Here is a 10,971-nt window from a genome sequence, read left to right as displayed (position 1 = left end):
AGATAGGAGGAATATATGGAAGATGATAGGTGGAAGATAGATAGGTAGGAGAAATAGTAGAAAAAAAAAATGATAGGTGGAAAATAGGAGAAATAGTAGGATAAAAAGATCTGTAATATTTTTTTTTTCCTTTTTCTTGTTTTACTTCCATGAGACAATATTTATCTTGTTTTTTTCTTGGTTTTTCTTGTTTTAGTTTGATTAGACAATATTTTTCTTATTTTTTCCTTGTTTTTTTTACTTCATTAAGATTTGTAATATTTTTTTCTTGTTTTTTTTTCTTTTTTTTTTCTTGTTTTTCTTCCATGAGACTTGTAATACAGTTTTCTTGTTTTTTTCTCTTGTTTTTCTCTTGTTTTACTTCATTGAGAATTGTTTTACACGATTAACATGCAAGAAACACCAACTGACCTTTCTAAATATTAAAACAAAGAAAAGTAACAATGATTTTACACGTTCTTTTTTTTCTTTTCCTCTTTTCTTTTTTTTCTATTTTTAGTTATATATTCTTTTCTTTAATTTTCTTTTATTTCCTTCCTTTTTAAGTATCTTCGTTCAGCTTCCTCTTTTTCTTCTTCTTCTTCTTCTTCTTCTTCTTCTTCTTCTTCTTCTTCTTCTTCTCCTTGTGTCACGTGGTAAGAATTTTGAGTTGCATGACAAGTTTGACAGGTTTTTGTGTCTTGTCTTTTCTTCCCCTTCTACAACCCCAAGTTTTCTCTCTCTCTCTCTCTCTACAATTCCTCTCTCTCTCTCTTCTCTCTCCAACACGCACACTCACACTTTCCCTTAACGAAAGTGTAAAGACAGAAGAGCATCATCATCTAATGGAACAGGTGAAGCAAAAGAAGACTCTCAAATTAAAATTCCTCTTTATTTTTTTTTTTCGTTTTTTTTTGTGTATTATAGATGGTTAGATCTCTCTCTCTCTCTCTCTCTCTCTCTCTCTCTCTCTCTCTCTCTCTCTCTCTCTCTCTCTCTCTCTCTCTCTCTCTCTCTCTCTCTCTCTCTCTCTCTCTCTCTCTCTCTCTCTCTCTCTCTCTCTCTCTCTCTCTCTCTCTCATATTTTTTCTGCTTCGTTGGAAATGAAAGTTGTGATGTGGTGGCAGTAGTAGTAGTAGTAGTAGTAGTAGTAGTTGTAGTAGTTTTAGTAGTAGTTATTAACACACACACACACACACACACACACACACACACACACACACACACACACACACACACACACACACACACACACACACACACACACACACACACACACACACACACACTATTCACCAAGTTAGATAATATTCTCAACCTAGATAGATGAAATTAATAATAGTGATGATGCTGGTGGTGGTGGTGGTGGTGGTGGTGATGGTGGTTACAGCTGACGCCCTTCTAAGTGGTGGTGAAAGTTATTGGTGGTGATGATGATGGTGGTAATGATAATGGTGGCGACAGGTGATTAGGTAATGGTGATGATGTCATTAGTAGGAGGAGGAGGAGGAGGAATACAAAGAAAAGACAAGCATTAATAGATCTTTTGGGATGAGGAGGAGGAGGAGGAGGAGGATTAAAAGAAAGGAGAAAGAAGAGGAGGAGGAATACAAAGGAAAGGCAAGCATTAAGAGACCTTTAGGGAGGAGGAGGAGGAGGAGGAGGAGGAGGAGAAAAGATGAAGAGAATTCTGATCAATGAATGGTAATTTCCGCTCTCCTTGATAACGCCTTGACGTGGTTGCCATGAGAGAGAGAGAGAGAGAGAGAGAGAGAGAGAGAGAGAGAGAGAGAGAGAGAGAGATTGAGAGAGATTGAATTTTCTTTGTCTTCTGTTATCTTGTTTGCTTATTTCTCTGCCTTCTATTTTCCTTCTCATCTTTTATTCATTTGTTTATTTTGTTACGAGAGAGAGAGAGAGAGAGAGAGAGAGAGAGAGAGAGAGAGAGAGACAGAAACAAAACACTTATCGAAAACTTTTAAATTGGAAATGCATATATATTTATTTTTTTTTCGAGAAGTAAATTTAGAAAAGCGATAGTCACGTGATCCTTTTTCTGGGAGAAGGAAAATTGAAATATTGACGAAAAAAGGTGAAAGAAATGAAAGTAAGTCAATAATTCGGTCAGTAGAATAAAACAATTAGATGAGTACTATAAATAGATAAATAAATATATAATATGAGAGTAATTGTATAAGAAAGTAAGTAAATAAGTAAGAAGGATTAGCAGTTTATGTTGTAGTGAAGTATAAGTTGTATAAGACTCACCTGTAGTAGTAGTAGTAGTAGTAGTAGTAGTAGTGGTGGTGGTGGTGGTGGTGGTCTTTCAATAAACAATTTCTCCTCTGTTCTACTTTTCTTGTTTAATTTGTTCAATATATTTACTGTTTACACTCTCTCTCTCTCTCTCTCTCTCTCTCTCTCTCTCTCTCTCTCTCTCTCTCTCTCTCTCTCTCTCTCTCTCTCTCTCTCTCTCTCTCTCTCTCTCTCTCTCTCTCTCTCTCTCTCTCTCCAGGTAAATATTAGTTTGTTCAGGTGTTTGTTTATCATTGGTTCTTGTCACTTTCCATCGTCTTTGTTTATTCCTTCATTTATCTATTTTACAGTTATCTTCCATTCTTCCTTATTCTCACACTCCTTACTTTTTTTTCCTCACTACACTAATTTCTCCCTATTCCTTCTGTACACTCACACTAAACACTCATTTTCCTTACGTTCAGTCACCCTATCACTTTCTTTCCTTGATTATTGCCTTACACTCACGTTCCTGCCATTAAAACCCCGTACAGTCACTCTCCTTTCACTCTCCCTTCACTCTGCCTCCACACACCTTCACTCACCATCAACAATGACCCACACGCACTCTCCCTGCAGTCACCACACACGTCACTTGCCTCACCACACTTCAGATCTTTTATGTGTAACAAGGTGTACCAGAGTGGAGTGTCTGGAGGCGGGGCTGGGACGCAATCAGTTTTCTCGATCTTAAGGTCCATATTCATAAACGCTTTGCTCTCTCATCACGACTGTTTTCCAAAGCCACAGGGATGATTAGCGAGGTTTTCTAGAGTGTTTCTCCAGTAAGTATTGTACAAATCGTGTTATTCTGTCTCTAGAACCTTAAAACACCTTCATAAACGCTTTGCTCTCTCATCACGACTGTTTCCAAAGCCACAGGGATGATTAGCGAGGTTTTCTAGAGTGTTTCTCCTGTTAGTATTGTAGAAATCTTGTCACTCTGCCTCTAAAACCTTAAAAACATCTTAAAAAAAACGCTATTTTTTTTCGCCACGACTGTTTTCCAAAGCCACAGGGATGATTAGCGAGGTTTTCTAGAGTGTTTCTCCAGTTAGTATTGTAGAAATCGTGTCACTCTGCCTCTAAAACCTTAAAAACATCTTAAAAAAACGCTATTTTTTCGCCACGACTTTTTTTTTCCAAAGCCACTGAGATGATTAGCGAGGTTTTCAAGAGTGTTTCTCCAGTTAATAATGTAGAAATTTTGTGACTTTGCCTCTAGAACCGGAAAAACACCTTCAAAAACTCGTGTCAATTTAGATAAAGCCTTTTGAAATAGTGGAGGTGAAGCGCATAAGTGTTTGAGGATACAAGGCAATATGTGTGCCATTTCCTCACTTATTCCTCTCAGGTACAGGTGGAAGACGGGGTGGTGTGGTGGTAGGTGGAGGGGTGGAAGATGGAGGAGTGTGTTTGTGCAATATAGACCCAAATTCCCTTGTTATTTCTGACACTTAAGTAAAAAAAAAAAAAAAACATTAACTTTCCTTTCTCCATCTTTCCCTCCTTGAGTCAATCCCGTCTCTCAAACCTTGGCTGAAAACTCTACCTGGGATGATTCAGGGCTTGTTCCTTCCTCCCTTTTCCCTTTCCTCCCTTTCCTCCTCCCTACTCTGCCTACTTAATGTTACCTGTTGAAAAAGAGAGGAAAAGGAGGAGGAATTAAAAAGGAAAATGATAGAAAGACAGTGATATACTAAAAAATAAAGAAAAATATGATAATAGCGTGTATTTACATGGTGGTGATGATGATGATGGTGATGGTGGTGATGGTGGTGGTGGTAGTGGTAGTAGTAGTGATGATGATGTATCCTTTGCTGCGAATTAAAATATTGAAAGAAAAGATAGGAAGATATGAATGGAAAGGAGAAAAACCAGTAGCATTTTAAGAGGAGGAAGAGAAGGGAATAAAGATGTGGAAGAGAAAGGAGGAGGAGGAGGAAGAGGAGATTAACAATGTGTAGAGAAGAAAGAGGGAGAACAAAAAAGGAGAAAAGGAGAAGAAGGAGGAGAGGAAGATTAACAATGTGTAGGATTAGGAGAAGGAGGAGGAGGAGGAGAAAAAAAAAGGAGAAAGGAAAATACTTGAATCTCTCTCTCTCTCTCTCTCTCTCTCTCTCTCTCTCTCTCTCTCTCTCTCTCTCTCTCTCTCTCTCTCTCTCTCTCTCTCTCTCTCTCTCTCTCTCTCAGCAGCTTCCGTTCTCTCATAATTTCTCCGGGAAGTTAATTAACCAATCACGTGGCGCCTCTCTGGTGACGTCACGGAGCGCCAGCCAATCACGGGCCGCCTTAAAGGAAGTGTCTTGTGTTGCCGGGAATGCGTGGGATCCTATTGGTTGTTTTAATTATTGCTATTATTTATTTATTTATTTATTACGTCTGTGTGTCTTTTTTTTCTTTTTCTTTTTTCCTCTTCTTTCTTTTTTTTCTTTCTTCTTTTCTCTCTCTCTCTCTCTCTCTCTCTCTCTCTCTCTCTCTCTCTCTCTCTCTCTCTCTCTCTCTCTCTCTCTCTCTCTCTCTCTCTCTCTCTCTCTCTCTCTCTCTCTCTCTCCTTATACGTTCTGATTTTTTGTTTTCTCTTTTCCTTTCCTTTTCTTTTCCTTCTTTTCTATTTCCTCTTTTTATTTATTGGTTTCTTTTTACTCATTGTTCTTTTTCTTTTTCTTTTCTTTTCTTTCTTTATTTGCTTATATTATTCATTGTTTGTTAGTATTAGTGTGTGTATTTATCATTTATTTTCTTTCTTCTTCTTCTCCTTCTCCTTCTCCTTCTCCTTCTCCTTCTCCTTCTTCTTCTTCTTCTTCTTCTTCTTCTTCTTATTATTATTATTATTATTATTATTATTACTACTACTACTACTACTACTACTACTACTACTACTACTACTACTACTACTACTACTACTACTACTATCATCATCATCATTATCATCATCATCATTATTTTCCTTCTATTTCCAGGCGTGGGCGTCTGTACCAAGCGCCGCCCGCCCACAGCATATCTTCAACCCACGCCCGCCCACGGCATCAGAGTAAGCTATCTCTCTCTCTCTCTCTCTCTCTCTCTCTCTCTCTCTCTCTCTCTCTCTCTCTCTCTCTCTCTCTCTCTCTCTCTCTCTCTCTCTCTTTAAAGGGAATAAACATAATCACATTTTTTCCAGTAATATTAAAGGGAGAGTCATTTAATTATCCACCCTTTGACCTTTGACCTTTTAAGGGGGGGGGCGTGTATCCCATAAAAAGGGGGAGGGAGAGGGGGCGTGTCCTGGTGACCTCTCCTTGACCTGCAGGTGACCCAGTATTGCAGAGGTGACCCAGGTTGGTGCTTGTTGCAGGTCACTTGGTCTTGTTGTTTGTTGTTGTTGTTGTTGTTATTTTGGGGAAAGGATGAGAGCAAGGGCTAGAGAGAGAGAGAGAGAGAGAGAGAGAGAGAGAGAGAGAGAGAGTCTGTGTGTTGATTTGAGGAAGAGATAAAAAAGGGAGAGAATGAGAGGGGATAGTGAGAGGAAAGAACAGAGTAGAGAGAGAGAGAGAGAGAGAGAGAGAGAGAGAGAGAGAGAGAGAATATTGCATGGAAAATTGAACAGCTATAATACAATCATTCTTTCCCCTTTAGTGCGTCCGTCCTCACAGCTCTCTCTCTCTCTCTCTCTCTCTCTCTCTCTCTCTCTCTCTCTCTCTCTCTCTCTCTCTCTCTCTCTCTCTCTCTCTCTCTCTCTCTCTCTCTCTCTCTCTCTCTCTCTCTCTCTCTCTCTCTCTCTCTCTCTCTCTCTCTCTCTCTCTCTCTCTCCTCCTTCTATTCTCCTTCATCCTTCCTTCACTTTCACTTTCTCTTCACCCACGCACATCCTTCAGTCTCTCTCTCTCTCTCTCTCTCTCTCTCTCTCTCTCTCTCTCTGTCTCTGTCTCTGTCTCTGTCTCTGTTTCTCTTTCTCTTTTTTTATGTCCTGAAGAAGTTATTTATTTATTTATTTATTTATTTATTTATTTTATAGCGAGAAAAAATTGAAATAGAAAAAAAAAAAAAAAAAAAATGTTCCTTGTCTCTCTGAAGTATAAACAATGGAACTATTTATCTAACAACTCAATTACTCCAAACAAATGAACAACTAACACCAACAATTAACAAAACAAAAACTAAGTCAGTCAAATCAGTGTCTGTAATTACTCTCTCTCTCTCTCTCTCTGCTTCATCCCCTCCTTCTGCTACTGCTCTAGGAAAACAAATGAAATAAAATAGATAAAGTAAAATTGCTATGTACTTTGACTCACTCTCTCTCCTTCTGCCACTCCTACAGGTAAAATAGAATGAAATCTCTATGTACTGACTCTCACTCCACTTCCTTTCTTCTCTTCGTCTGCCACTTCTACAGGTATAAAAAGAATCTGTCAGTGTTTACTCTCACTCCCTCACTCCCTTCCTTCCGTCTGCCACTTCTACAGGTAAAGAAAAAATCAATAAATGTCTATTCTTATTCACTCCCTTCGTCTGTCACTCCTGCAGGTAAAAAAATCTGATCTTTGTACTCTCACTTTCTCTACTTCCCTCTCCTCCTTCTTCTGCCACTTCTGCAGGTAAAAAAAAAAAATCTAATCACTCTGTACTGTCACTCACTCCCTCACTTACTCCCTTCGTCTGCCACTTCTACAGGTAAAAAGAACCAAATCATTATGTACCCTCACTCACTCCCTTCATCTGCCACTTCTGCCACTTCTACAGGCAAAAAAAAAAAAAAAAAAAAATCAGTAAATGTCTTCTCTCACTGCACTCCCTCACTCCATCACTCCCTTCTGCCACTCCTACAGTTTGGGGCTACAGAGAGTCCACCTTCGCCCCAATGTGAAGGAGGGCACGGCAACAGGCACGGGCGACTACAGTGACGCAGTGTATGCCGCTACTCTTGCTAAGGAACTCACGAGGCTGGAGGCAAGCAAGAAAAATGTTTATGTGGACTTTATTTGTGAGTGTTTTGGTGGTGTGTGTGTGTGTGTGTGTGTGTGAGAGAGAGAGAGAGAGAGAGAGAGAGAGAGAGAGAGAGAGAGAGAGAGAGAGAGAGAGAGAGAGAGAGCAGGGTGATAGTTAAGAGTGTATTAAGAGTGTATTTAGAGTGACAGGGTGTATTGTTAGAGTGAATAGTGGTGTGTGTGTGTGTGTGTGTGTGTGTGTGTGTGTGTGTGTGTGTGTGTTACATATATTCATCATTATCATCACTATTCATTCTTATCATCAGTGTCATCACCATCAGTAAGCAGGTTTGTCCTCACCTCCGTTTTCTTCGCCTCTCGTGCACCTGAATGGCAAGTAAGGTGGAACACGCACGGGATAACAAACACAGAAGTGGTAATAATGATAACGATAAGAATAAATAGTAATAATAATAATGGTAAAAGAAATAATGATAATAATACACAGGGAATGAAGACTAAAAACAAGCAAACTAATAGACAAATCTTTACAACAACAACAACAACAACAACAACACAGAACCCCAAAAAACAACAATAAAAAAAAACTAACAACAACAACAACAGCACCACCACCACCACCACCACCACCACCAACACCAACACCAACAACAACACCATAACACCAAAAACAACACCCAAAAAAATCAATACTACCACCATCACCACCACCACCACAACCACATCCTTTCTAGTGACCTCACCTCGACAGCTTCACCTTCCTACCTGTGCTCCACCTGCTCCTTATTAGGCCAGGTGCGTCATAGGTGAACGAGGGGAGTGGAACAAAGAGGGGTCAGTGAACGGGATAAACAAATAGGTAATGAGGGGAACAGCTGAGGTAAGGGAAACAACATAGGGGAAACAAACAGGTAATGAGGGGAAACAGTAGGTAATGAGAGAAAAGAGCAAAGGTAGAGGAAACAGTAGATAGAGGGAAACAATAGGTAAAGAGGGGAACAACACAGGTAAGGGAAACAACAGGTAATGAGGGGAAACAGCACAGGTAGGGGAAAATAAGGGAGGCGGTGGCGTAGTGGATAAGGTGGAGAGCGTGGGATCGGGCAGACGTCCACGGATAGGTTCGAATCCCACCACGTGCCGCCTTGAAGCTTTGCCATTTGTCGAGTCTAAAGTTACTATTATCATTATTTTTATCACCACCACCACCACCACCACCACCACCACCACCACTACTACTACTATTTACCACACCCCCCTCCCCCTACAGCCTCCCTCTACATGAATCCCGAAGTGGCCAGCGGATTCCCCCCTGACCTGCAGCGCCTGTCGAGGGGGGCGCCGTCCCCTGCTGGTCCTGTCAGGGTCATCACCTCTTCCTCCTCCTCTTCCTTCGGCCCCCTGCCCCCCGCCTCCTTCCCCGGCCACCCTCACCCAGGTATGTGAATGGTTGTTATAGTAGTAGTAGTAGTTGTTGTATTAGTAGTAGTTGTAATAGTAGTAGTAGTAGTAGTAGTAGTAAATAAAAAGTAAAGATATTAGTTTGTTTTCTTGTATTAAAGGATAGTTGTAGTAGTAATTGTTGTTGTTGCTGTTGTTGTAATAGTTTAAGAATAGTAATGGCCTAAATAGCAGTAACCATGATAGAAGGAATGTTGATAATGACGGTAAGAGTAATAGTAATAATAGTAATAATAATAATAATAGTAATAATTTTCCTCCGTTTTTCCTCTCTCCCTATTCATCCTTCCATTCTTCCTTCTCTTCTCACCTCCCATTTTCTACCTCCATCTTTCCTTTCCTCCATTCCTCCCTTTCTCATCCCTCCCTCTTTCTTTCCCTCCAATCTCTCCTTCCTCCATCTCTTTTACCCACCTCTCCATCCCTCCATCTTCCTCTCCCGTTATTCTTCCCTCCTCCTCCTCCTCCTCCTCCTCCTCCTCCTCCTCCTCCTCCTCCAGGGTTTGCACCGGGCCATCGCTTCCCCTTCCGCCGCTCCACCAGCAGGAGATAAGAGAGAGAGAGAGAGAGAGAGAGAGAGAGAGAATTGATGATGACGGTAGTATAATGAAGAGAGAGAAAAAAAAGATGGTAATAAAAAAAAATGGATCAGAAAAAAACGAAATAATAATAATAATAGTAATAATAATAATGATAATAATAATGATAATAATAATGAAAATAAAGTAATAATTCTTGTCTCATTAATGAAAAAAAAAAATAATAATGAAAATGTTCCAAAATATATCGGTGCATTTCCTGATTGTTTCGTCTTCTGTAATTTGTTTCTTTGATAATTAGACACTTGAAGGTTTAATTGCGTTACTGGTTCGTTCATTCACTCATTGATTCATTCGTTCATTCGTTCATTTATTTGGTCTACATTTGTTTCGTCCTTGTTATCTTGTTGTTTTTTATCTTTTCTTTGTTTTTCACCCTTTATAATCTTGGAATGGTTTTATTTGTTCATTTTTTCTCTTATAACGAAAAAGAATTGTTAGTTTTATTATTATTATTATTATTATTATTATTATTATTATTATTATTATTATTATTATCTTGCTGTGCTTGAAATTTTCTTTGTGTGTGTGTGTGTGTGTGTGTGTGTGTGTGTGTGTGTGTGTGTGTGTGTGTGTGCATGACAAGGCATACTCATGTTGCTTGCGGTGCATTTTCAAAAATATATTAAAAAGAAAAAAAGAACAGTTTCAATACGCCTTTTTTTTCCTTGTCCTACTAAAGCTTCGGTGTTTTCTTGAACGACCAAGCTAAACATTACACTATTTTCATTTTTATTCATTTTTTTTATTTTATTTATTTTTTTTTCTTACTCTATTATCAGATTCCAATTTTTCTTTTTTCTTATTTTCCCATTTTTCTTTATTTTTATTTTCTTGTCTTCATTTTTTTTCTTTCACTATTTTCATTTTCATTTTTTTTTTTTTTTTTTTTTTTTGTCTTGTCCATTCTTAAGTTATCAAAGCCTTCGTTGATTCCGTTTTCTTTTTCTCGATATAGCTATTTTTACTATCTATCGTATCTATCCTTTATTTTTATCGCCTTCTCTTATTAATCTTTATCTTTTTTTCTTAACACCTCATTTCATTATCTATCTTATCTATCCCCTTCTTTATCGCCTTGTCTTATAAATTTTTCCCCCTTTTTCCTCTTTTTCCTGTAACTTATTAAAATCTAATCCTTTTTTGTTCTTTAAATTTTTTTCTTTAATGTTTTTCTCCTTTCCCCCTTTTTTTTCCTGTAAATCATTAAAATCTAACCCTTTTTTTATTTATTTTTTTATTTTTATTTTTTTGCTGTTTTGACAATGTTTTAATTAATCTTGTCACATCTGTTGCTGTTATGATCATTTCTCCCACCTCATTTCTTTCTCCTTTTGCTGTTATAAAGATCGGCACTTTTTACCTATATTCTTTACCTTTTTGTATTTTTCTCGTATTTTCTTATGTCATGCTTACTACTTCCTTCATTTCTTCATTCTTGCTATTTCCTTCATTTCTTCATTCTTCCTATTTCTTTCATTTCATTCTTGTTTCTTCTTTCATTTCATTCTTGTTTCTTTCATTTATTCATTCTTGTTATCCTCTTCATTTCTTCATTCTTGTTATTTCCTTCATTTTTTTCATTCTTGTTAGTTCCTTCATTTCCTCCTTCTTGTTATTTCTTTAATTTCTTCATTCTTGCTACCTCCTTCATTTTCTTCATTCTAGTTATCTTAATTTCTTTATTCTTGCTGCTTCTTTCATTTCTT

The 10,971-nt window shown here is 38.2% G+C and overlaps 1 protein-coding gene across 3 annotated transcripts in view; it reads left to right on the top strand.

Moving 5' to 3' along the window:
• LOC123502655 overlaps positions 1 to 10,971 on the top strand; it is a 68,206-nt gene that overhangs the window by 43,163 nt on the left and 14,072 nt on the right. For all 3 annotated transcript variants that reach the window (XM_045251820.1, XM_045251821.1, XM_045251819.1), the window contains exons 3-6: positions 5,238 to 5,308; positions 7,083 to 7,237; positions 8,473 to 8,640; positions 9,164 to 9,248. In XM_045251820.1, the coding sequence (XP_045107755.1) occupies positions 5,238 to 5,308; positions 7,083 to 7,237; positions 8,473 to 8,640; positions 9,164 to 9,216 (447 nt within the window). In that variant the 3' untranslated portion in view covers positions 9,217 to 9,248. The remainder of the gene's footprint in view (positions 1 to 5,237; positions 5,309 to 7,082; positions 7,238 to 8,472; positions 8,641 to 9,163; positions 9,249 to 10,971) is intronic.

This window comes from Portunus trituberculatus, chromosome 12 (genome assembly GCF_017591435.1).
Source record: "Portunus trituberculatus isolate SZX2019 chromosome 12, ASM1759143v1, whole genome shotgun sequence".
NCBI classification, from domain to species: domain Eukaryota; kingdom Metazoa; phylum Arthropoda; class Malacostraca; order Decapoda; family Portunidae; genus Portunus; species Portunus trituberculatus.
The sequence above is the reverse complement of the archived record's forward strand: the minus strand, read 5'-3'. Positions and strand labels throughout refer to the sequence as shown.